Here is a 27,352-nt window from a genome sequence, read left to right on the forward strand (position 1 = left end):
CAGGCTTGATTTCGTATCTTTATTTATAGTATATAAAGTAAACTCGAAAATTAAATACTTCTGTACAGTCATTTCAATTTTCATACCTTTGAGTTGAATTTCACAGTAGCTTAACTAATATAGGGTGCCAGGAAATGTATTGAAAATGATTTTGACCTTTAACCAAATATTAAAAAAAGTATGTTTCCTGAGTGGGTACTAGTACAGTCCTGAATTCAAAATATTGCATGTCCACTGTTCATATACACAAGTTACTGAATGATTAGGAATATGTTGTTTTCCTAGTTTTTTGAGCATAATTCCACTGGCAGTTTTAAACTGCAGGATTAGAAAAGCAGCTCTTAGCATTCTGGATTTTTGGAGTGGGTGGATGTATGGCTTGGAAGCTGTTTGACCAACATGAGTGCCCACCAAGCAGGCAGCTGTTTTGAACACCAAAACCTCCTATTCCCTGATGGGTACAATTGGACAGATTTTTCTTTAATGCAAGTCGGACTCCCTGTGTATTTTTCTTTTTTGTGGGTTTAAGGACCTATTGGTTGCCTATATTCTCTATGGTGCTTCGATTCTAACTAGCACCGAATTCCATTCGCCCATCATCCTTGTCCTTGTGTTCACCCCCCCCCCCCCCTCCGTCTTTACAGTTTCCTCAGAATCACTTCTCTGAATGTCACTTTTTGAATATCGCCCCCAATTACAATTCACCTCCCCACCACCACCCAACTTTTTACTCACTATTGGCAGCCATGTTTCAACTGTCATGTCATGCCTTCACACTGGAATTTTCTCCCATACCTCTGTGTCTCTAGAGATAGGCTGAGAAAGCAGGTAAATTGGAGTTTAATACGAGAAAATGCAAAGTGATGCACTTCGGTAAGAGGAATCAAAAGGCAGACTATCTATCTGAAAATGCAGATAAAGAAGTACAGCGTGATCTAAGTGGCAAGTAGTTTGGAAGGCAAATGGGATCTTGGCATCTATTGCAAGAAAGTTGGGGTGTAGAAATAGGGAAGTATTTTTACAATTGTACAGGTTACTGGTAAGGCCACGCCTAGACTACACTGCACAATTTTAGTCCCTTAAGAATGGCTAAATCGGCATTGGAGATAGTCCAAAAGAAATTAAGCGGGCTAATTCCTCGGATGAGACGGTTGTCCTATTACAAATGGCTAAAAAAGATGAGGTCTATATTCTTAGGCGTCTAGAAGAAGGAGGGATGATCTTATTGAAACATATAGATCCTCAAGGAGCCTGACAGACATGCCAATATATTAACAGTAATGAAAGGATCTTGAATGAGGGGATGTTGTTACAAGGTTACATAAGAAATAGGAACAGGAATAGGCCAGCTAGCCCACTGAGCCCTCATTAAGATCATGGCTGATCTGGCCATAGACTCCGCTCCACCTACTTGCCTTTTCCCCAGAACCCTTTATTCCCCTACTATGTACAAATCTAAGTAACTGTGCCTTAAATATATATGCTTCCCTGGGCAGAGAATGCCACAGATTCACTACTCACTGGGAAAAGCAGTTTCTCATTTCCATCCTAAATCTGCTTCCCTGAATCTTGAGGCTATGTCCCCTCGTTTTAGTCTCACCTATTAGGGGATGGTCCTTTAAGGCTGAGGTGCATATGAACTTATTGCAGATGGTAGTGAATCTCTGGAATTCCCTATCCTGTAGGGTTGTGAAGGCCAGAACATTGCAGGTATTTGAAGAAATTACATTTTTTTTAAGATCAGGGAATTGCAGTCTGTAGGGAACTAGCACAGAAGAAAAGATATGCAGCCAGGGATAGATCAGCCATGATCGTGTTGAATGATGGGACGGGCTTGAGGAGCCAAATGGCCAACTCCTCCAATTTATTATGTTATTATTTATTTGTTTGATTATGCTCCTGTGAAGTCACTTGAGTGATTTGCTGCATGAAAGAAGGTATATAAATGCACATTTCTATTTGCTGAAGAGCATTATGACCAAAGGAACAAAACGGTTAGCAGTAGATTCCTGTGTGAGAGTTGGACAAAGAGAGCATGATTTTCTGAACGCCTTTTAAGAATATTGTTCAGCATATTGAAATTTGAGGGTGAGACTTGGCTTCTATGGATCCAGGAAGACAAACTTCAGACAGTTAAAATAATTTAATATCTAGGGTGAAGTTGAAAATGTATGCAAGTTTGTTTGAGTATGGGAGTGGGAGTTGGAAAAGAACAAATTGCAATAAAGGTGGGTTTGGAGTAGAGCAAAATGAATTTTTTTTTACAAATATACTTGTCATGTTGTGTAATTGATACACTCATTCCTATCATGTTAACATAGCTTAAACAATTCACACCAATAAATAACCATTACATAATCGGTAGAAATTGTGTTCATCTCCAGCACTGTTTAGTCTATGCCACACTTGTAATACTTATTAACATTAAGACTTCATAACCTTAAGAACTTGACCTTTTGTATTTTAAAAAAAAAGCATTAGGCTGCTGAAGAGGAATATTAAAGAGCTATATCCCTCTTTAAAACATTAAATTGCTAGCTCTTTACAACATTCATATACAATGTTTGTGGATCAAGCCTCGAGCTCTTGGGGGGCAGAGTCAGTAAATTTAAGTTATTTGCAGTTTAATCAAGCCTACTGTTATACATGTTTATGTTAATAAGTCATGCAATTATCTAAATTTATCTAATATTAACATACAGCTTGTTGATTCATCCTGCAACTGAGCAATGAGTTTCATTGCAAAAACAACACACAAAAAATGCCAGAAATCTCTGCAGATTAGGCCACATTTGTAAAGAAAGGAAAAAGAAAAAGTAAATGTTCGAGGGACCTAAGGTAGAGAATTGGCTATGATTTTATTGAATGGCACAGTAAGCCTAAGGAGCTGGTGCATACTATACATGGACAGTCTGCAATTCTACATCTATTAAAATGAATGGGGGGGGGGGGGGGTTTACATAGCAGTCTGAAGAATTGTAACCTGCATGTAACTGAGTTTCAAGACATTGCCCTTCTGTGAAATCAGAAATTTTAGTTAGGATGGAGGCTGGTTCCTATAAAATCAGCATTCCATAGCGTGTTTTTCCAGTTCTTTCCCCTGAAACCTAGAAATTCTCCTTGTTGAAATGGAAGTGAACTCCCAAGGGGTTGATCTCCGAGTACTTGTTTGTGCATTGTACTAAAGCTTTAGCCAGAGGTTGTGGTCCACACAAGAAGACTCCAATCTTTGTTCTGAAAAGGTAAAAAGGAAATCATGTTATTGATTTAAGAATTTTTTTTTGTACACTATCACTTTGGTAAATTGGATGTTAATCTGGTTAAGACCTGTAAAAGGAAAGTTTTCCCTTTTATCAGTATGCAAGAATCATGTATGAAATGAGCTCCAGTGGAACCTATCAAGATCTTAAAAGGCACACTCAATAACTAAGTTCTATTGGATATGGAACAAAATGATAATCTCACTAAGTGAGCCACAAAAAGAATTACAAGATGGAACTGCAGTTTCTACAACAAATGTCCTACCTATCCCTCAGCTTAGTATTTCATTTTAGTAGTCCTTCAAGCTTAAGAATGACTCTCATCCACCCCAGTTCCTTGAATTCTGAGGTGACTAATGACACCTTTGTAGGTCACACAAACTTTGCCTCGGGTGTTATTTGATGGTGTGAATAGTTTGGGGTGTTGAGCTGTCTTTCCACTGTTCTTGTTTTGAACTGAGATGCTCAGAGCTTTACTGTGTATTTCTACTCCAACATGGGCCAGGGATATCCATGAGTTGGTGAGGATATTTTTTTTCGTGAGACTTTGAGAACATTTTCTCTGTCTTCATAGAAATTCCTGCTGTGGCAGAGCATGGATTAGATCTTGTTTTAGTGGTTGGGCATGTAGATGTAGCCTACCCCCAGAACTGATTGACCATGGTTAGAGCATTGACGCTAGGAAGCTGTCATTAGACAGATGGCATTTCTCTTTGGTGGTTGTCTGAAGCATACAAGAGGGGTGGGATCACCATTGTCCAGTAGACCTCAAACCAGGTGCTAGGTTTGAAGTCTTGAGTTTTTCTGTCGACAGAAGGGGATAGTAAATATTGTCACCGATGTCTGCTTTAACTGATTGGTGCCTCCCAGGATATGGAAAGGGATCCAGGTGTTCCAGGGTCACACTAATCCTGATTGTTGAGGGGTGGTTGTGTGTAGTACCAGCAGGCTGGTAGAGGACCTTGTCTTCTGGGTGCTTGGTCAAAAGACCATTCTGTTTGCAGATGACACCACCGTAGTGGGCTGAATCTCAAATAACAATGAGAGTACAGGAAGGAAGTAGAGAGCTCAGTGGCATGGTGTCATGACAACAATTTTTCCCTCAATATAAGCAAAGCAAAAAGAGCTGGTCATTGACTTCAGGAAGGGGGGTGGAGCACATGCTCCTGTTTACATCAAGGTGATGGTTGAGAGCTTTAAGTTCCTAGGTGTAAACATCATCAATAGCTTGTCCTGATCCAACCACGCCATGGCCAAAAAAGCACAGTAGGCTAAGGAAATCTGGCATTCACCAATTTCTATTGATGCACCATAGAAAGCATCCTATCTGGATGCATCACGGCTTGGTATGGCAACTGCTCTGCCAAAGACTGCAAAAAATTGCAGAGAGTTGTGGACACACCTCAGCACATCATGAAAACCAGCCTCCCCTCCATGGACTGTCTATACTTCTTGCTGACTCCAAGCAGCCAATGTAAAGACCCTTCTCCCTGGACATTCCCTCTTCTTCACGCCCCCCCCACCCCCGCCATTGGGCAACAGATAAAAAAGTCTGAAAGCATATTCCACCAGGCTCAAGGACAGCTTCTATCCCGCTGTTATAAGAATATTGAATGGACCTCTTGTACGATAAGATGGACTCTTGACCTCACAGTCTACCTCATCTTGGCCTTGTACCTTATTGACTGCCTGCATTGCACTTTCTGTGTAACTGTAAGACTATATTCTGCATTCTGTTATTGCTTTTCCCTTGTATTACCTCAATGTACTCATGTAGTGAAATAATCTGTATGGATGGCATACAAAACAAAGTTTTTCACTGTACCTCAGTACATGTGACAATAATAAGGCAATTACTAACCAATCATCAATCTTGTTTGCTTCAGTGAAAGAATCAATGATTTCGAGCATAGCCTCAGAGTGTGCACATATGCGAGCATCTCCTGCATATTGTAAGCCAGAGATGTTGCTTCTGGAGTGTAGGCTAGTAAAGTTGAACTGTAATGCCCTTGTTCTATAGATTAATATCACTCCAGCAAGGAGATAGTTGGAGGTGAAGATTCATTATTGCAATGAGGAAAATTGAGGAGAGATTGGTGGTGATACATCTCTGTTGACACCAATCTACATTGATATTTGGCCTTTGATGCAACCATTAGTGAGGATCATGGATTGCATGTCATTGCATAGTAGATATAGAATGCAAACAAATACCTGATGGCAGCCAAATGTGAGAATGATTCTGCATGATCCTTTCTAGTGACCAAGTCCAAGACTTTTGTAAGATTGGAAAAGATAATGGACAGTGGTTGGTGTCAATCCCGATATTTTGCTTTGATTTGTCACATGGTGATCAGATGCATTGTACCTATTGATAGATGGATTCTGCATTGTGACTGTGAGAGTGGCTGGGAGAAAGTGGTTGAGGAGCATCCTGATTATGACTTTCCCCGAGGTGGACAGTAGGGAGGCTGTACTGTAATAACTGCAATTGGACTTGTCTCATTGAAGATGGTCATGATTACGAATTTGTTTTCACAACTGTTGACAAGTTGCTTATTCTCTCAAAAACTGCAGGTTCTTTTTGTAAGCTTGCATCAAACTTGCTTCCATCTTTGTTGCTTCAAGCAAAGTCCAACCACCAAGTCCTCCTCTTGTTTAGAGGGAATGTTCCCATTAGGATCCACATTAGTTCCAGTGGTTATTTCCCATGCAACTGCATCCAATGCAAATCTTGCTCACCACCTCATCTATTACCACTGTCCCAAGGCCGAAGCTTTCCTTTGTACAGGGCAGGAACTTATTTGTACCTCCTCAAATGTAGTGTACAATGTGACCCTCTCTGAATTGGATAGTGCAAAGGCACAAAACAATTCTGTTGAACACCTTCAACCTATACATGGAATTGGTCCCAATACCCCACTGTATCTGCCCCCAGTTGCCCACCTTCCATAGTCCCTCAGCACTGTAATTTCCTTTCCCATTTTGATTCTTTTGCATTTGTCTTTCAACACTTTAATAGCAAGTCCAAAAGCAAACATTAGGAACAGTATCTCATTGTTAACCTTGGCATTCAACACCTTTTTGCTCTGAACTTTGCTTTTTGATACATACCTATTTCCTTGATAATAGATTGCTGGTGGTATGTGGTTGATCAAAGTGCATGTAATAGGGCAAAGATGAGTTTCTATTAATTGTGTCATGGTTGTTAGCTCTGTGTATAGAATAATGCTCTGTACTTTCTCTTTAGGTCCAGAATTTTAATTTTCCAATGTCTCATATTTAAACCATAAGAGGTTGTTTACCAATTATTTTTCACAACACCACTAAAAGAATAAGTCCTTACAGATGTTAACTGATCTCTTCCAGTGTTTCCTGATCTTAGGATAACACCTGTGTAATTATTAATATAAATGTAACATATTGTTAGGAAAACATACAACTGTAGTCTGTAATCTAGAGTTTTATCTGACCTGCTCAACAACTTGTGACAAGGAGCAAACATGACTTTGCTGATTTCTTAGATAAATCATTTGGAATATTTTGTTCAGTTTTGGTGACCCTGCTATAGGAAAAATGCCATTAAGCTGGAAAGAATACAGAGATTTATGAGAATGTTGCTGGGACTGAGTTGTGCAGAGAGGTTGAGTAGGTTGGGACTTTTTTCATTGGAATGTAGGAGAATGACAGGTAATCTTATAGAGATGTATAAAAATATGAGGGGCATAGGCAGGGTGAATGTGCACAGTCTTTTCCCATGGTTGGGGAATCGAGAACTAGAAGGCATAGGTTTAAGATGAGGGGGGAGAGATTTAATAGGGAACTGAGGGGCAACTTTTTCACCCAGAGAGTAGTCAGTATATGGAATGAGCTGCCAGAGGCAGGTACATTAACAACATTTAAAAGGTACTTGGACAGGTAACTTGGATAGGGAAGGTTTAGAGGGATATTGGCCAAATGCAGGCAAGTGGGACCACCTTAGATGGGAATCTTGGTCGGCATGGACCAGTTGGGCCTGAGGGCCTATTTCCATGTGGTATGACTCTATGGTTCTAAAATGAATGCTGTAGATAAAGGATTACAAACCTGAACCTGCGCCCCTTTACGCTATGCCAGAACACAATACTGAAGCACAACGTGGCTCAGATGACCTTTGTTAATAACTAAGTTAAAGTAAGCTGTTCTACAACAAAGCAACATTTTGACCAGACACTGCAGTTCATTATTAACACTATCTTGAGTAATCCAGACAACTCCAATATGGAATTACTTGGGTAATGGTTACATAATGGTTGGATAGAACGAATCCAATCTAAAGTATAGGTATATAGTAACACAGGTGATCCAACCTATAGCATGATAGGATCGGGATTTGCATCTTCAATTCGTATCGTAATAGTTACTGATTCCATCCGTGCCATTGTCTGATGCGCCTGCCACAAAGCCACACATTTGTCTGCAGTAATAGAGGGGAAGAACAGTCTTTTGGCCATTCATGATCACTCTTGTCCCTAAGTGGTTTGTGGGACACCTTGCAGCACACAATTTTGACAAGGTATGCCACAGGGCTACACGTGGAAGAGTGAAAAATATCTCACGTAATAAAGTTTTATTGTCAAATCTTTTATTGTAAATATTGAAGAGAATCCTCACAAAATTGTTGTTTCCACTTACTTGGGGTGAGATTGTGCAATCGAATGAAACTCTTTGTCCCAGTTGGGTCTACCATAGTGTGTTTTCTGTTTGAGTCCAGTCACTACATCAGTCTCTTTATCAAAGTGAACCTTGATGTGAATGGCCTGCAAGTATAAAGAAAAGTCACAATGAAGAAACCGCAGAAGTCTGAGGCAAAAAGACAGTAATTGAATCAACTCTCCCTTTATTCTTAATAGAAAATGTGGTTCATACAGCTCCTTTGCACAATAGCATGCCAGAGTTTGAGTTTTGTGTAAAATGCTGCAGACTTTGTAAAATAAATGTACTTTGTAAAACAAAAATCACCATGTAATGGTTGTTCTTTGAAATGAACTCTTCACCTGAGAACGTTCAAAGTTTACTCACTTGGATTTGGCTCTTACATTCACCTCATCCTTATCTTCCACTCAAGACAATGAAAAGTCTGAGGGAGAAAACAAGGTAACAAAAGAGGTCATCATTCTTAAACCAAGGTGTCAACCCAATGGAAAGTGAATATTATGTTTCGTATTTGTTTATTTCTGCATTACCTCTACTGGCTTAGTTCCATACTCTCATACCTGGCTGTTACCTGGCTATTAGTAATTAGTTATAATTGCATCTTCAGGCACACTATCGGTTTACTATTTGGTGATTGATGTCTAAAAGTATTTTTGGACACAATACCTGTTTGGCATCCCAGCCGGTCAGGTAAAGCTTGTAGCTGAGAAAGTCAGGTTTGCCCAGTTGTTCCATGTTGCTTTCAAGTGATCGGAGTAAGTCAGCAAACCATTCGAATGCCTGAGTCTCTCTACAGATCCAGAAGAAGTAAATCTACAAACAGATAAAGGATAAGCTGTTGAACAAAGTTCAGCCAGAATATTTCAGAGGTTTACATAAGTGTGAAGTGGTTCATTTTGGTAGGTCAAATATGATGGCAGAATATAGTATTAATGGTAAGACTCTTGGCAGTGTGGAGGATCAGAGGGATCTTGGGGTCTGAGTCCATAGGACGCTCAAAGCAGCTGCACAGGTTGACTCTGTGGTTAAGAAGGCATACGGTGTATTGTCCTTCGTCAATTGTGGAATTGAATTTAGGAGCCGAGAGGTAAGGTTGCAGCTATGTAGGACCCTGGTCAGACCCCACTTGGAGTACTGTGCTCAGTTCTGGTCGCCTCACTACAGGAAGGATGTGGAAGCCATAGAAAGGGTGCAGAGGAGATTTACAAGTATGTTGCCTGGATTGGGGAGCATGCGTTATGAAAACAGGTTGAGTGAACTCGGCCTTTTCTCCTTGGAGCGACGGAGGATGAGAGGTGACCTGATAGAGGTGTATAAGATGATGAGAGGCATTGATTGTGTGGATAGTCAGAGGTTTTTCCCAGGGCTGAAATGGTTGCCACAAGAGGACACAGGTGCTGGGGAGTAGGTACAGAGGAGATGTCAGGGCTAAGTTTTTTACTCAGAGTGGTGAGTGCGTGGAATGGGCTGCCAGCAATGGTGGTGGAGGCGGATAAGATAGGGTCTTTTAAGAGACTTTTGGATAGGTACATGGAGCTGAGAAAAATAGAGGGCTATGGGTAAGCCTAGTAATTTCTAAGGTAATTGTTCGCCACAACTTTTCTATGTTTTCTATGTTTCTATAAGTATTTGTATTTATTTCATTCTATCAAGAGCAACTCTATCGTGATGAATCTTTGAAGAGTTCTACTTGTACTTGTGGAAGATTGGGATTCTGAATTGTTGTTGTTATCCATGCTGTGGGAAGAACATTCCACTGAGTGGTCTGGCCACCAGACTGGGTAGCTTTTATAACTGAGGAGAGAGGCAGGTCAGCTCAGTTCACATTATAATCATTTGACAGGAGGGATAAAAAGGAATATTGACTATAATAATGTGCTCTTGGGTCAACTTGCCTCTTAATGCAACCAAATTAGGGGCGAAAATGAGGAGTTTTAGTAACACAAGTTTTTTAAGAAGCAACACACCTTTTTGGTTCGCAGTTCAGTGTCAGAATTCTCATACTTGTACCAGATAGACTTCAGAACAGATGCGAATGGCGTCACTCCAATGCCAGCTCCAACCAAAACACTGACCTCGTAGTGGAAGACATCTTCACTAGCGGTTCCAAAAGGACCATCCACTGCAATCCTGTGGCAGCAAAAGCAAAGGAATTCATTGTGAAAGCAAAATATGCCAGGCATAAAACAAATTACTTACAAAAGATATTTTGTTAATGGGGATTATTTTCATACTGAATTAGATAACATAAATAAACAAATTATTCTATATTTTTCTTGCTGTAAGTGCTGACCATTTCCGATATTATTCCTCATTAATGGCTTTCACCTTTTAACACATATTCAATGAGATACCCTGGCTCTGCATCAGCCCATGGTGCCTTTTAATATTCTTCATTAATTACTTAATTTGATTTTCTGCTTTTCTATTTGACCTACCTTGGTTGAATTTGTGTTAGTCCCCTGTCTTTTTCTTCTCCAAATGCTTCGATCATGCCATCTGTCCAATCACCAGCTGATCGAATATGTACACTGAAATAATCCTCTTCTGGAGCAGAGGTCAGAGTGAAGGGATGCCACTCTAGCTGTGAGATGGATGGACAGTTGATGAAGATGTATTGTCCTACTTCCATTTTAAAACCCTTCTTCTGCATTTGAAGTTCAAGGACTTTTGATGGATGAACAATAGTCTGGAAAATAAGATGTTATTGAAGTTGTTAAAGATGTCATTGCTTTCAATATAATTCACAAGATAATTCCTCATCATGGCAAATCTTATAAACATCCTTGTAACCAGGTTTTAGAGGGAAGAAATGTGTCTGACATCTAATTTTAACATACTGTAGGGTCCGATCATGTGACCCAGTGTTTGATTTCATTTCAGGCCAGAAGGTGGGTGGATTGGCAGAGTCCCTGTAACATTTCCAGCAATTAGCCACCTCTTCATAACTATTACCAAGTGTCAAGTGACGAAACAAAAACAAAACTGCACAACTTTTCAGGCTAAAGAACAATCCTTCCCCATTTGACTCATGTTGGCATGGCAACTAGGTGACTGAAGCAGAATTGATGGAAAGACACCCAGACAGATATGTAGGAGGGGATAAGAAGCAGTCTAACAACTCCAAGATGCAGAAACTAAATAAAATACAATTGTAATCTATTTTAAGAATTATTCTCCCGGGTACCTCACTGACTGAACCCAGTTTGACAAATGGTCCAGTCGCTGTTATCAAGGCTGGTACACCAGCATGGAGGTCCAGTAATATGTCACCATTTGGTTAAGTGTAAAGTGATTTTCCAGTGAGCAAAATAAATTTTATGGCACTAAGCAACAAACAGAGTTCCTCTGCAGTCCTGACCAACAATTCTTCCTCTGCCAATACCAGCAAAAACAGATGAGCTGTCAACTCATAAAGTTTACTGAATTTTCACTGTTTGGCAATTGACTGTTGAATTTGCCTACACTGCAGTCACTTCATGCATGAAGTGCTTCCAGACTTTCCTAAGAGATGCTAAGAGTGCCAGATCTAAGGGCAATGTCACAATTGCCCTGGATTATAGCTAGGTTGCCCGTGAAGCTGAAGAGCCATTTTTTGAGAGTCTGTCTTTATACCTGGCATCATGGCAGCACCCATGAGGGTAGGTCACATGGGAATTGTGTGGAACTTGTTGGTAGACCAAACTGTTGAACTCTGTCAAAATAATGGCAACTCATATCAACGTTCCACTTCTTTTTACCTTGGTGATGACAACCCTCTGTTGCGATCGATACAGTCGTATTAATCTCTCACAGACGTACAGTATCATTGGGGCAAGCACCCACTTCCAAGTCTGGAATACAACAGCACTTTGTAAGGAAGGCAGAGGATAATCAAAGAGTCTTGTCACTGAATTATGGAAGTAAAATGCCCATAGCAACTGAAGGTTGTGTCAGGGCAAGTTACCAAAGATGAGAAGGTTCATGTTCAGAATCATTATTGGAATTTGAATTGGTTTATTATTGTCACATGTACTGAGGTACAGTGAAATACTTTTCTTGCATACTGTTCATACAGATCAATTCATTGAAGTAGTACATGGTAAAAGCAATAACAGGATGAAGAATAAAGTGTAACAGCTGCAGAGAAAGTGCATTGCAGGTAGACAATAAGGTGCAAGGCCATAACAAGATAGGTTGTGAGGTCTAGAGTCCATCTTATTGTACCAGGTAATCATTCAATATTCTTATAACAGCGGGATAGAAGCTGTCCTTGAGCCTGGTCGTACGTGCTTTCAGGCTTTTGTATCCTCTGCCTGATGGGAGAGGGGAGAAGAGAGAATGTTCTGGGTGGGTAGGGTCTTTGATCATGCTGGCTGCTTTACCGAGGCAGCGGGAAGTATAGAGAGTATAGAAGTATAGACATTATCACTGAGTCTGAGCCCCGGAACTGTATGCCCATTAGCACTGTGGAACTTCCGTTTTTCAAGAAGGTTGCTCAACACCAACTTCTCAAGGGCAGTTAGGGATGGGCAATAAATGCTGGCCTTGCCAGTGATGCCCAGATCCTGAAAATTAACTTTAAAAAAGGCATGTAGTTATATTTCTATACATTAATGAAATTATCAGCAGTGGTGTGCTGGATCTATCAGAAATCAATTTAATACATGTGAATTTCACACCTTTTATTAGCCTTGTAGAAACATACAGGACCATATCCATGAGAAAATATTGGGGGGCTCCTTTTAAACCTGCACGTGACCTCTTGGCAAACTCTTTGTTCTCATTACTGATGTGATGCTGATATCTTTCCCGCAAAAAGGGAAAGATTGTGAATTTATAAACGTATATGGGGACTGTTCATTCAGGACTAAGATGAGAAGAAATTTGTTCACCCAGAGAGTGGTAAATCTTTAGAGTTCTCTATCCAAGACCTTCATAGAGGTCCAGTCACAGAGAATATTCAAGACAGAAATCAATTGATTTTTGGAAATTAAGGGAATCAGTAGACATGGAGTTAGAAAAAAGGGGCATCAAGATAAATATCCATCATAATCTTTTGTTCAGCAGAGCAAGCACAAAGAACAAAGACCTTAATCCTTCTTCTATATGTTATTATAGCCTCTTGCTGCTACCACTTTCAGCCATGATGATAGATGCCAAAATTAGATCACCAACTTGTTTTCTAAACTGTGAAATGGTCATGTTCTACAGAGACCAAAACATGCCGAGGAAAATAACATTTCATTACAGAAATACTCACCATCGGTGCTCCCCCCTCAAACAAAGGGATTGGACATTCAGGGATCTGTCCCCATTCGGCTGTACGATTGTGACAGTACAGGAAGTCATGTTCCTTCATGCTCTCGTCGGTCTGGCGTCGAACAATACGGCTGAACAAAGAAAGAGGTTTTTCATTCAAAGGGGAAGTGTGAAGGTTATTAGTGAGCCAGGCAGATTAAATTGCATTTACACACAGAACATACTGAAACATTGGATGGTTCTGATGCTCCTTTGAGATCTCCAGGTGCTGCTATCTTTACAGCAGTTTATTCTCAAGATATATTTGTGGTATCTGTATGTAGTTGTATTAGTTGAACAGCAGTTCTGATTAAAGATCAATGGTCTGAAATGTTAATTTTGTTTCTCTCTTCACCAATGCCACCTGAATATTTCCAGCATTTTTTATTACTACAACACACTTTATGGCATTTTGGCTGCTTTGTTTTTTGTCTTATTGCATTGGCCTTACTTCAAAAGCACTTCATTGGCTGTAAAATTGTTTTGCAGCATCCTAAGGCTGTGAAAGGTGCTATATAAATTTTATTTGGTATCATTTTTAAAAGCATGTTTTAAAATTCTGAGGACGTTTAAGGAATTATTTACACAATTAAGCATGTGCGTATACATATGTACACACACAATAATATGTCCTAAAAATATCCTAAAGTAAAATGCTCAGAGAAAAAGAACTTCTTTCTTCACAAAAATCATATCTATTTTAAATAGGGTATCATCATACGTACCCGATTCCATGGATGACAAGTCCCGCAAAAAATATGATAAAGAGATGGTGTGTAAACCAGAAGACCTCAAAGTATGATCTTCGAATGGTGTCTGTTGAAGATGTGATCATGAGGATAAGTGCCAGTGTAATGATGACGCCAGTTAATCCAGCTATTGTGGTGAATGTAACATAACTGGGGGTCTGAGGAAGAGATGCACACATGTTAACGACAAGAGCAAAAAGCAGGGATACTGACTTTTAACAGATTTAAAAGATTCCCCATAAGGGGGGATTCTTTTAATATACAGAGCCAAGATATAGGATTCCATCACAAAGAATGACTTGATTTTTTGTAATATTTAATTTGGTATCTATACAGAGGATGTTGGAGGAATTATTTACAAAATTGAGCACGTGCACACACACTTACACAAACAAATACATGCCCACAAAGATATCCAAAGATATCCTAAATTAAAATTCTCAAAAAAAAGAATCATCTGTTCAAGCTTTGTACCCATTTTACAGGTTCCCAGTCAAGTTTTTAATATTTGATTGAATCTGATGTTAATAGTTATATTCCCATCTCTTTAATTTCTACAGGTTAATTTCTTCACTTTAGGTACACTCCCCCTTCAATGTACAATCTTGCCAGATCTAGGAAGCATGTATTCACCTGCTCTCGGCATGAACAAGAAATAGTTGTGAAACCACCCTTATAGTTTGTAAGTGTTTGGAGTGAAGAGGAAGACTTTGTCCCTTGGAGATCTTTCTTCTTTTGAGGAACTTCAGTTTAATTCTTAGCACCAAAACATCCTGTTCCTGACAATGTGCCATGTGCTTTTTGAAGGAGTTTCTCAGTGCTAGCTGCCTTTAGTACCTGTGGTTTTGACTAGAGTGGGTGGACAGGAATAACTGCATTCTGCAAAATGAGTTAATGATAAAATCACAGTCATATGCTTGGGCCTCTTGAGAACTCCATCAGAAGGAACCTGTATTCTAATTACACTTTGCAGGGGAGCAACTGTAATATTGCCTTTGTTAGTCACGCAAGTAGAATTACATCATTGTCAGGTCCACCTCCAGGAACAATTGAACAATTCATCAGCTAAAGTATGTTTAAGGAAAATATGCACAGGGAATTTACACCTGTGCTACTCTCCCACTGAAAACAAAATTCAGGCCTTTGCTACATAATGATTGACATGCATTCCCAGGAACAATGCAAGATAATTGAATTGTACAAGATCTTTAATAGGAAATTAAAACAATATAAAATCAAAAAATATATAATGAAAGAGCATGAAGATAAGTTTTTCCAACACAGAAGGTAATGGAACCAGTGATAGCACAGGCACCAAGTGCTGAACACACTCCTTTTTCATGAAGTTTAGCTGAGCCTTTGACTGTACAATTGTTAAACAAGCAAAATTGTTCACTGCTGTATAAGTTTCAAATACCAAGATTAAAAAGTTGAAAGTTAGATGTTTGACCGTTGAAAACAAAAATATTACTCAAAGGATAACCTCGTTGCATAGTGGGGTGCCAGGAAATGCCTTTGGCATTGGCAATATACATGATTTCAAGAGAATTGTATGTGTTTCTGGATAGAGAAAAGATTGAAGGATGCGACGTGAAAGTGACAATCTTTTCAATGTTAAAATTAGTTATTCACGTGCCAGAAACCGTTTCTTACCGTCTGATCAGACCGAATAGGATTCAGCCATTTGCTATTATTCCCAATATTGGATAGTACAGCATCCAACGTCTGTTCTGTTGATTGTTGACTGTTGTTGAACCATTCAAAGTTGAATAAATGTGCCACAATGTGAATTGCTGTGGGAATTAGGTGACGACGGTGTTAAGCAGCAAAATACAGGTAACTCTTCTCTTATCAAAACTAAGGCTTAAAGCAATCCCTTATTGGAATTGATGTAAAAGGTTACATTGCCTTTATTTATGTAGAAATGTTTAGACAACATAGCCACAGAATACATACATCCATTGTGTTATGATTAAATCCTTTCAGAAGGCATCAGAAATCATATGCCATCCTCTGCATATTAACAAAGCAGCAAGCGTCCTGAGTTATGGACTATGAAAGGGATTAAAATATAAAGGATTAATATTCCTGGTGCAATTGATAGTGGGCAATCAACTGCATGAGCCAAGGTAGGAAATGTGAATTTTAATTTTTGATTTTGAATCCAATCCACATCTTCAGCCAGTATCATTGGCCCTGACAAGCGCTACAGCAACTTTCTTCTACCTCATCTGCAGCAGATGAACTTGGAATGGAAGCCTGCTCAAATTGTTCAATTGTTCTTGTCAAATCAATTGGGGTTTGGGGGTGCAGGTATGGGGTAAGCAGAATTGTGACTTCCATAAAATTATGTCACAATTTCAACTAAAGGGAAGGAAGGTATGCATTTGTGAAAAAAGCAAAGCAAAGCTTTGCAATCTCTGTCCTTGTTTGCAAGGGAATTCGAAGAGAGCCATCATCCTCAAGTGCCACCGGAAGACTTACCTGTGTGCAAAGCAATCATGTATGCCACAAGTTTATGGAACGTGAGGTTCTTGTCCAACTGTTTCCTTACACCGCATCTACGACACTAACATAGTACAGAAAAAATACAATCAACATCCAAAAGCAAACCTATTTAGGAGCTAGGTTTTGTTGTGATGGGACAATAATGCAAACCTAAAGCTCCCTTTTGTGATTATTATGATGTCATCTGATGAAAATGAGGAAATATTGCTTAAGTATTTTCTTTCAGTACTTTTCACATTTCAGGAAGTCGCAAAGAGTTGTAAGGGATAAACATAGAAAGATTCTGAGGAGAGTGAGAGGCATGAACAAATCCACGTTTTTTATAGACCATTCCATCTACTTCTCATTTATTTCAAATCACCCTTTTTCAGAAACACCTTGTATCTTGACTGCAGTGATACGGTTAGTTTAAATAATCTTTTTTGCAACATATTTTGTTGGAAATTGTTTCTTTTGTTGATGGATGCAATAGAGAAACCTCGGTGAGTTTGTTAAAATTGGTTGAAGTTGTAGCAAAGCAGCAAGATTTTGCAACCAATCAGGGTAATCTATTGATGGTATGAAGGTGATGACCACTTGGACAATTGTGAACACCACTGATGGAACAATTTAAACATTTGAATTATCGACTTGCACAGGAATGCTGCACATCATTGGAAATTGGAATCATAAAATAAAAGGAGCTTTTGTTGCTAGTGCTAGCTATCTATCCATATACTGCAGTTTCATTGTAAGTCCAGGGGAAGGGTCTCTACCTGAAACACTGACTGTCCACTTCCCTCTACAGATGCTGCCTGGCCTGCTGAGTTCCTCCAGCTTTTTGTTTTTTTGCACCTGAAACAGACACTCTCTTTTGAGCTGTGTCTTGGGAGAAAATTGAAAAGGTGCAACTTGGCACAAAGTGGAGAAGGAGCTTTTGGCGTGACACTGAAAACCTCGAGGCCATGCATCAGGAGAACACAGAAGCCCTTTGTAAACTGCAGGAGGAATGCAACACCTCACAAACTACCCACCCACCAGCCTGCTAGTCAACTCCTGCCTCATCTCTGGAACACTATGTAGTTCCACATTGGCCTCATTAGTCACGGCAGAAGAGCATTCATTAAGATTCTTCTGAAGAAATGTTCCATCTTTATCATGGCCAACAGAAGCAGCCTCTTTTGGCAGTTTCTTGATTCCGGATTCTGAAATGGGGACTTTTTGTGATTTCTTGCCAATGGGGAGAAATGTAGGTGGATTCTCATCTACTCTCCCAAGCTATCCAAAGTTACAACAGTATTGTTGAAGAAACTATGAGGAAAGTTCTGGCCTACCAGAGGCTCTATGTGGAAGAACAATGTCATGGAATGGCAAGCTAGCTCTTTGTTTACATTCAAATTGTCTGCATTGTTTTGCTCTTCTCCAATTTCCTGATTACCTCCCCAATATCAGCAGTAACTCTTAAGTTTAATGTTCAGTAGCTTCAACTGATCAACAGAATCTGGGAACATTTCTGTGAGCCCAGGCAGCATTAAAAACTATTCATTCTTCTGGAGAGCACCAGAACAGTTTGCACATTTTTCAGCAAAAGTCACAAGAAAATTATTAACAATGGATAGTATTAGCTGAATTGAGTCATCTCTGAAGGATTGAGGCATTACCCCAGCAGATAATTTTAAAGGCCAGGGGTTGAATCAGCAACCTGATATTCTAGGACATCTTCTGAATGGGTAATGGATTCGTCCTCTGGTCTGCCTCATGTTAAGTAGGTGAAACAAAATGTACTATTTCCAGTAATCTTACCATGCACCACCGTTGCACCTACAGTAATCAGAAAAGGAAGGGATGTTTCTTACCGAGCAGGATCCTCTGAGGAAGGATAGTAAATTCCGACAAACAGGCAGCAGGATCAGCAAGCAGTTGAAGTTGAGGCAGGCAGCTGGAGCTCGTGCCCAGGCCAGTGCGGACTGCAAAAAAACAGGAGCATGCAAACACTGTAAGGCTTTTGATCTACATTGTCCTGATCAGTTTTAGAATGAAAAAACATGCCTTGATCCCTAGGGACCACCTAAAAAGAAAAAAAATTCTCAGAGTAACTTAAAAACTGTCAATTAATATTAATCTATGTTGCATTCCATTTCAAAAGCAATGTTAACTAATAGCTTTGGTGGGGAACTTGCAAAATTCTTTGGCTGAGAAACTCCTTTAACATATTCCTGAATTCCAGACATTGACACAAAATTGTTATAATTGCAGAAAATTTGTTTTATTTATAGTAAGTAATGGAAATACAGTAAGTGCTGGTCAATAAATACTGAACGATATTGAAAAAATACACGGTGTAATTTTGTGATTCTTTTTCTTGGTTAGAATATGTGATTGGAAGGGAGATAGAAGAACTGACTACAATATTCATGACTACAACTACCCACTGTTTATGTGGTAACTCAAAAGGTTGGAGGATTGTTCAGAGCGCTGACAGTGTAGCAGAATTATATAATCAATGTATGTTTAAAGTAAATCTGTGTCTGTATAATATAAAGAAGGAACATCAATCATAACAGAAACTATTTCATTAGACTGGATGGAAAGGTTGATGACATAGGCAGCAATGCCAAGACAGCACTTAATCAAAAGGTAGAAGCAGCTTTTCAATAAACACTGAAGGCCAGACTTAGTGCTTGGGACATCAGGTGAATGAATGCTGCTCTGAGTTTCATGATAAGATTAAGAATCAAATACCCTGTTACGTTTTACCATAACATGCAATTCCTAGTAATATCCAACAACAGTTATGCCATTGCCTTCTCTTAAGTACTGCTCCCGATGGAATTGTGTACACATGGCACACATGGGATCTGCTGATTTTCCAGTTCGAGTCACTTTGCATTGGTGTTACACACATTACAGTAGTACCATAAATTTTCCAAATATCATAAATCTTTCAAGTTTCAAGGAACGTGGGAAACAGAACCAGGTGAGTTTAAAGGCATCAAGGTTCCAATGTGTTAAGGGAAGCATGGGAACTGGTCCCTGGTGTCTTTGAGGGAATGTGGGAATTGGGGCCCCTGCTTTGTTAGAGAGGGCACAGGAATCAGTGTCCAGTGAGCGAAATGCCGAACCATCAAGGTTTCTGAACAGTTGGATTGCAAATTATCAGAGTTTTACTGTGTAAGAACCTACATCTGATGCAGCACTTCAAGGGGCTCCTGGGTTCAGTAGCTCTCCCCTGCATGCTTGGAATAAAAGTTTAGTGATCCAATGGATCTCACTCCAAGAGACAAATTCCCCACAACAATTTGCTGGCGTTGCTGTCTTCACCGGGAATTAGAAATAATAGGAGGCATCTGGGTCTCCTGATGAAGGGTCTCGACCCAAAACGTCAACTGTTCATTTCTCTCCATAGATGCTGCCTGACCTGCTGAGTTCCTCCAGCATTTTGTGTGTTGCTCCAGATTTCCAGCATCCGCAGTCTCCTGTGTCTCCATTAGTTAGGCTGTTGTCCAGGTAATCTTCCTGTCAGAATCACAGGGCTCTCAACCCCAAAAGGTCGGAATGGTTGTATAATGCCAGAGAGGCACTAAATGGTTAATGAGGCACTGGTAACTAGAGATGACCATGGTAAGTGATAGGACAGACTTAATCGAGTATCAGGGAGATGCAATACATGTGCTGAATTGATTGCCATCCAGGGTAGGTGACCCAAAGTGGTCATGATTGGAGAAAAAGAGAAATGGGGGCTGAGAGGGTCTCTTACTGGCCATCTCTCAGAACAGCTTAGGAAAATCATATCAAAAGGGCAGGCACAGTAGTGTAGCAGTTAGCATAACGCTATTACAGCGCCAGCGACCCAGGTTCAATTCTGGCCGCTGTCTGTAAGGAGTTTGTACGTTCTCCCCATATCTGTGTGGGTTTCCTCCGGGTGCTCTGGTTTCCTCCCACATTCCAAAGATGTATGGGTTAGGAAGTTGTGGGCATGCTACGTTGGCGCCGGCAGTCTGATGACACTTGTGGGCTGCCTCCAGAACCCTCTACGCAAAAGATGCATTTTACTGTGTGTTTCGATGTACGTGTGACCAATAAAGAAATCGTAAAAAACTGGAAAATGAAGGATAGAATCCAGACTGGACTCCAGCCAAACAAAAATCAGTGGGGTAAGCAATAAAAAAACAAAGACGATAAGGCAGAAGTAATATTAGAGTCATATGCTATAGAAATGTGTCCATCAGCCCACTGAGTCCGTACTGACTATCAAGCACCCATTTACACTAATCCCATTTTTATTTTCCCAACATTCCCATTAACTCACCACAGATTCTACCATGGCCACTTAATTACACAGGAGGTATGTTACAGTGGCCAATTCAACTATCAACCAGCACATTTTTGGCACATGGGAGGAGACCAGAACACAGGAGAAGCCCATGTGGTCACTGGGAGAACGTGCAAACTGCACACAGGCAGCAGAAAAGATCAGGATTGAACTCAGATCATTGGAGTTGTGAGGCAGCAACCCCACTAGTTGTGTCACTGTGCTGTCAGTCTGTCACCTCCAGATCTGTCAGGCAGGAGAGACAGAAGAACAAAGGAAATCTCAGTGAAAGGAAATCTTACATAAACTATTGAGATCCTTATAAGGATGCTCAAGAGACTCCAGATGCAGTAATCTGGAGCAAAAAAACAAACTGCAGAAGGAATTCAGCAGGTCAGCCAGATCTGTGGAAGCAAAGGGATGGTTGACATTTCTGGTCTTCACTCCCAGTCCTGATGCAGAGTCTTGACCTGAAATGTCAACTATACTTTTGCTTCCACAGATGCTGGCTGACCCGCTGAGTTCCTCCTGCAGTTTGTTTTCTGAGGTCTTAAAAAGGCCAGGTTACAAATGTTACCGTAAACAGTTTACACAAGGAGGTGGGGATGGGGTAGACGGGGTTACCATAATATGAAAAACAAGGTGACGACCATCACCATAATGATGAACCCTTATAAACAAGCCACAGACACCCATAGTGCAAGTAAGTGGGGTATATTCTTTGTCCCTATTACCAGGTAGTGAAGCAAAACTGCCTTTTGGCTAAGGTCAAGCTACTGCTTGCAAAAGAACAAGCTACTGGAGGAGCTCAGCGGGTCAGACTGCATCTGTGGAGGTAAATGGATGGTCGACATATCAGGTCGAGACCCTTCATCTGGACTGAAGTTTCTCTCCCTCGATAATTTCTCGTTTCTTTCTCGATAAAAGATCCAACCAGTTCCCCTCCACCACCACCCTCCTTCGTCTGGCAGAACTGGTACTCACCCTCAACAACTTTTCTTTCTGCTCCTCCCACCTTCTCCAAACTAAAGGTGTAGCCATGGGCACTCACATGGACCCCAGCTATGCCTGCCTCTTTGTCAGCTATGTTGAACAGTCCATGTTCCAAGCCTACACTGGTAATGTTCCCCAACTCTTTCTCCGCTACATTGACGACTGCATTGGTGCTGCTTCCTGTACCTGTGCTGAGCTCGTCAATTTCATCAACTTTGCCTCCAAAGTCCACCCTGCCCTCAGATTCACTTGGTCCATCTCCGACATCTCTCTCCACTTTCTGGGTCACTCTGTCTCCATGTCCAGAGACAGATTAACCACAGACATCTTCTAAAAACTCACGGACTCCCACAGTTACCTTGACTACACCTCTTCCCACCTTGTCACTTGTAAGGACGCCGTCCCCTTCTCCCAGTTCCTCCACCTCTGCCACATCCGTTTCCATGATGAGGCTTTCCTTGTCCTCCTTTTTCAGTAACCGGGGTTTCCCTTCTGTCACCATCAATTCTGCCCTTACCCGTATCTCCTCCACTTCTGGCACATCTGCCCTCACCCCCTCCCACCTGCCGACATAACCGGGACAGTGTTCCCCATTTCTTCACCTACCACCCCTCGAGCATCCGTATTTTTATACCAGTCCTGATGAAGGGTCTCGGCCCAAAACGACTGTATATTTCCCTCCATGGATGCTGCTTGACCTGCTGAGTTCCTCCAGCACTTTTTGTGTATTGCTCCAGATTCCAGCATCTGCAGAATTTCTTGTGTCTTGTTCTTGAGAAACAGGTTTTTTGTGTTTTGACCTGAGGGTATGTGCAGCTTCTTGTTCTTTCCTCAGCCTGATGTTGAGGTGGATCCCAGTGCTGACTGGAACATCACTATGGAGACACAAGAGACTGCAGGTGCTGGAATCTGGAGCAGCTGGAGGAAATCAGCTGATCGAGCTGAACATCAAGCGGCTGCAAGTTGCCAAGGCCCGGTCATCAGCTCCAGCCCCTGGTCCCTTCCCCTGGCTGCTTCCCCAGGTGAAGAGGAGGCAGGAAGGCGAAGGGGACTGGCAGGTGGTGAAGAGGGAGAAAGCAAGATAAATGCCTCCTGAAAACAAAATGGTTCTTGACAACTCCGAGACAAATGGCATAAAGCACCAGTGGGAGGAATTGTCAACATTCCTGATGCAGGCCAACTAGAAGAAAGAGGTATGAAATGCCACTGACACTTTTAACACCGGAGGCTTTGTGCATTGTCCTGAGGCAAGGAGATGGGTCAGTAACAGTTCACTTGTACAACCCTCATGTTGCAGTTGTGAACATCTTCACCTTCCTTTTTCGGTCGAAACCCTGCATCAGGACTGAGAATGGAGAGGCGAGCTGGCCAGTGTAAAGAGGAGAAGGGGGAGTGGTGAGACAGGAGTCTGAGGTGATTAGTGGACTGAGGAAGGGTGTAAGATGACAGGCAGGTGGTGCCAGGTAGGGGAAGGGAGCAGGGTTGGAATTGGGAGACAGTGGCATGTGAGTGATAGATGGAGGCAGACAATGAGAGAGAAAAAATACCGAGAGGCAGATGGAGTGAGGTGGGGGGAGTGGAGTGTGAAGTTTGGCGATAGTAGCTAGAGGGAGATAAACAAGAACACAAAGTTTTACCAATGCTGGATCCTGATAAGTAAAGGAGATGATAAGTGAAGGAGGTAAGGGGGGTGTTGACAGAAAGGGGATAAAATGGGAGGACTGGAGGAGGACCGGAAGGAGAAAGAGGGGGGACAAGAACAAGTGTTACACCTCCTGCAACTGCAGGGGAAAGTGCCAGGTGTCAGGAAGGGGGAGGGAGATGAATGAACCAGGGAATCATGGAGGGAGTGGTCCCTGTGGAAGGCGGAAAGAGGTAGGGGAGGAGAAGATGTTGCTGGTGGTGGGATCTCATTGCAGCTGGCGGAAATGATGAAGGATGATATGTTGGATGTGGAGGCTCAGAGGGTGAAAGGTGAGGACCAGGGGAACTCTGTTCTGTCTGGAGGGAGGTGGGGTGAGAGCTGAAGTACAAGAAACAGAGGAAAGGCGAGAGCGGGCTCCGTCAACGGTAGCAGAAGGGAAGCCAAACTTCCTGCAAAAAGGAGGACATTTCAGATGTCCTGGAATGGAAGACTTTATCTTGAGAGCAGATGTGGCGGAGATAGAGAAAGGAATGGCATCCTTACAAGAGACAGAGTGAGAGGAGGTGTAGTCTAGGAGCTGTGGGAGTTGCTGGGTTTATAGTAAATATCAGTGGATAGAATGATATACTCGGTGCACTGAGTGGCAGCAAATGATTTTCCTGCATTGTTTAATTGGAAATTTTATGAATAAACTATATTCTTGGGAAAGAATAGGGTCCATTTGAGACAAGGTATAGATAGACCCCAGACCCTGCCAAAGTGAGCCAAGTAATAACTCCAGTGCCAGTCATAACTAAAGTTAATATATCCGGTGAGGTACAACTTACATGAAAGACCTTTGCATCCTTAAGCCTAATCACAGGAACATCAAATTTTGGAGTAAGTTAGGGGAAGTGATAGATATTCATACCATGCATTGTAAAAATATCCATGTTTAAAGGAATCTGGGATGTGTGCCCACAAAACATTAGAGACAGTGCCTGGGTGGATGTGCGAGATCAAATCAACATCCTGAAGTACGAGGCATTTAAAATGGCAGCAAGCAGTGAAGCTACTGTTGTAGTAAAAGGTATTTAGATTCAGTCTGGTGAAAATGTGTCTGAGTGATTGCTTGGGAAATCCTTGTACAAACGAATGTCTTTAAATTGTGTCTGCTGCTTGTGCTCATAAACATTTTCTACCCTGTTCAAAGCTGAAAGCTATTAATCATAGAACATAGAACAATTACAGCACAATTCAGGCCCTTCGGCCCACAAAGCTGTGCTGAACATGTCCCTACCCTAGAATTTACTAGGCTTACCCATAGCCTTCTATTTTACTCAGCTCCATATACCGATCTAACAGTCTCTTGAAAGACCCTAACGTATCAGCCTCCACCACCATTCCCGGCAGCCCATTCCACGCACTCACCACTCTCTGAGGAAAAAACTTACCCCTGACATCTCCTCTATATCTACTCCCCAGCTTTGAAGATTTGTTTTTGTTGTTAAAATTGTTCATTTCTGTATGCCTATCTTTTATTTCTGAAGTCCTTGTGTCGGAGTTCTGATTTTTAATTGATTTAAATGGGATTAGGTAACTGACAGAAAACTGAGTCAGGATAAATGGGTCATTTTCAGACTGGCAATCAGTAACGAATGGGAAGCCAGATGCATCAGAGCTGAAACCTCAACTATTTACGATCTATATTAGTGAAAGGAAAGAGTGTAGTGTAGCCAGATTTGTACTGATGCAAAGATAAGTGGATTATAATTGAAAGGATGACTGAAAGAGCCTGTAAAGGGAAAAGAAAGGCTGAGTGAATGAACATGAAGTTGGCAGATGGTGTAAAATGTAGGAAAATGTGAGGTTATCCACTTTGGAAGGAAAATGAAAAAGCAAATTATTATTTAAATGGAGGGAGACTACGGTTAATAAATTGCTTTTGATTCATGAAGTCTGGGTTAAAATGAGTAGTGTTGTTTAGTATTAATTTGAACATTCATTAATGCACAGTTCCATTCAATTTCTACATTCTGCGTCCTATATTTTTTGGATTGACTCCTCCAATACCAGCAGGCATAACCTTGATTGAGAAAAGGTGTTAAAACAACATGACAGGTTACAAAACGAATGATAAGGAAAAGACTATTCTTTTCCAAAATTATAATCAAAGGTTATTTTATATTTTAAGAACAGGTCCACTCTTTTAAGAGTCCACAAGTTATGCAAAGTTCCATGCCTTTTCATCCTCCTCGTTCAAGAATTTGGTTTTATAGCCCCAGACATTATGCACTTTTATACAAAAACTCAGAGGGCATTAAACCTATAACACACCATGTGTATTATTATAGAATGCACGTCTTATTTCATTGGAACATGATGTATTATCATATCTATCTACAGGAAGGTTCTCTAACATATGTGCTATGATAGATAATTGTTATGATACAGCATCTTTAATTATTTCAGATTTGCATCTAAGGGTTAATCGTGAGGTCAATATACTGAGTAACCTAAGATAAGGAATGTGAACATTGTAATGCCTAGAAAGGCAATCATGCATGAAATACAGGAAGATCCAGGCAGTGGGAAGCCCTACTCACTTGATTCACCATAAGACACCGTACAAATAAAACTTAACAGGATTTAACCACATACTTCCAGTTTGTTAAGCATCTACAGTTTCAGGGATCTCTTTATAGTCTTTGATCAGAATAAATTACACTCTTGACAATCATGTCTAATTCCCTTTTATGGGCCACTTGTTGATAAAATTAATTATATTGAAACACCTGTGAAGGTTAAGTAATGAAACAGACATTTTCAGGAGTATGTTTCAGTTCTGGTTGACTGAAATGCAGCCTTTCTCACAAAGGCATGTAATTGTCCAGGAAAAACTAAGCATTTCTGATATCATCTCAAAATAATGCCCTTAAATCTCCCAGACGAGGAAGTAAAACATTCCTGTTAATGTGATATCTGCAAGTTAGATAGTGCAGCATTAACCAGTTACTCTTAAACTATTTTGTCATTGTGATTTTAAGATGAAAATCTAAAAGATATTTTATTTGCACATTTGTGAAGAAAATATTACAGATATGAACAAACTTTAATAGATAACCGAAGTATGAGTACTTACTCCAAGAATTTTCCTTGTGTAGTAAAATTCTGGATTATATTCATAAAATCTATAGTAATAGACAAATAGAAAGATGTTGATTCCCAGCCACACCACCTGTAAGCAAAAAAATTACAGTGATCAGTCAATTTTCTGTAGCTCCTCTGTTGTCGCTGTCATTGAAAAGACTCAGCAGAGAGGTCTAAATAATCTTCTTACAATGACGAGGGCAGACAGGCCATGGTTAACCATCCAGTTGCTCATGGTTCCAAGGGTCCTCTGACTTAAACAGTGGTAAAGCAATCACTTCATCATTTATACCTGATGAATAGGGCAGGAAGGGTGTTGGCCAAGCCAAACTTCAAGGAAGTAGTTGTTAATTGTTTTCCCCTATTCCCCTGTCTTTCTCTTGTAATCATTTGTGATTCTATTCAGGAAATAATTTAGAACATTTGAGTAAACAAAGCCTGTCACGTTGCAATACCTCAAGGCATTCTAAACTGCAATTAGTTTAATAAGGGTATGACACACAACTAATCTGGATCGACACCATTCCACAATAAGCCATCATTCAATTTCCTTTATAAGAATAGTAATGTCTGATATACAAATGTCCTGACAATACTTCCTGATCCGTGTTCAATACTACATGGGATACTTTAACAAGTCTTCTGAAGGATGGTACTGATGTAAATGCAGAGTCCCAACAGCACTGTATTAGAATCTTCACCTACACCATAACCTCATGTCTAGTATGATAGTCAAACCCACAAATATCTGAAGCAGAGGTAGTGACTTAACAGTCAACCCAGTTCACAAATAGCCTTATGC

At 40.6% G+C, this 27,352-nt stretch overlaps 1 protein-coding gene across 1 annotated transcript; it reads right to left on the bottom strand.

Annotated features, from left to right (window-relative positions):
• On the bottom strand, positions 1-26,815 carry nox1 (NADPH oxidase 1). Its single transcript, XM_052022449.1, has 13 exons — positions 26,741-26,815; positions 26,543-26,638; positions 18,328-18,438; positions 16,469-16,553; positions 15,638-15,777; positions 13,961-14,142; positions 13,198-13,327; positions 11,696-11,788; positions 10,394-10,644; positions 9,923-10,085; positions 8,622-8,768; positions 7,935-8,059; positions 1-3,234 (listed from the first exon to the last, which is right to left on the bottom strand). The coding sequence occupies exons 1-13, from the start codon at positions 26,783-26,785 to the stop codon at positions 3,108-3,110; spliced, it is 1,695 nt and encodes a 564-aa protein (XP_051878409.1). The 5' UTR covers positions 26,786-26,815; the 3' UTR covers positions 1-3,107.
• Between the last annotated feature and the right edge of the window lie 537 nt (positions 26,816-27,352).

This window comes from Pristis pectinata, chromosome 8 (assembly GCF_009764475.1).
Source record: "Pristis pectinata isolate sPriPec2 chromosome 8, sPriPec2.1.pri, whole genome shotgun sequence".
In the NCBI taxonomy this organism is placed as follows: domain Eukaryota; kingdom Metazoa; phylum Chordata; class Chondrichthyes; order Rhinopristiformes; family Pristidae; genus Pristis; species Pristis pectinata.

Excerpts from the sequence above, each read along its gene's own strand:
- nox1 (XM_052022449.1), bottom strand. The coding sequence starts at position 26,785 with ATGAGCAACTGGATGGTTAACCATGGCCTGTCTGCCCTCGTCATT. Across the intron at positions 14,143-15,637 it reads CTATTCGGTCTGATCAGACG|ACCCCCAGTTATGTTACATT; the intron begins GTAAGAAACGGT and ends TCTCTTCCTCAG. Across the intron at positions 8,769-9,922 it reads CTGAACTGCGAACCAAAAAG|ATTTACTTCTTCTGGATCTG; the intron begins GTGTGTTGCTTC and ends ATCTGTTTGTAG.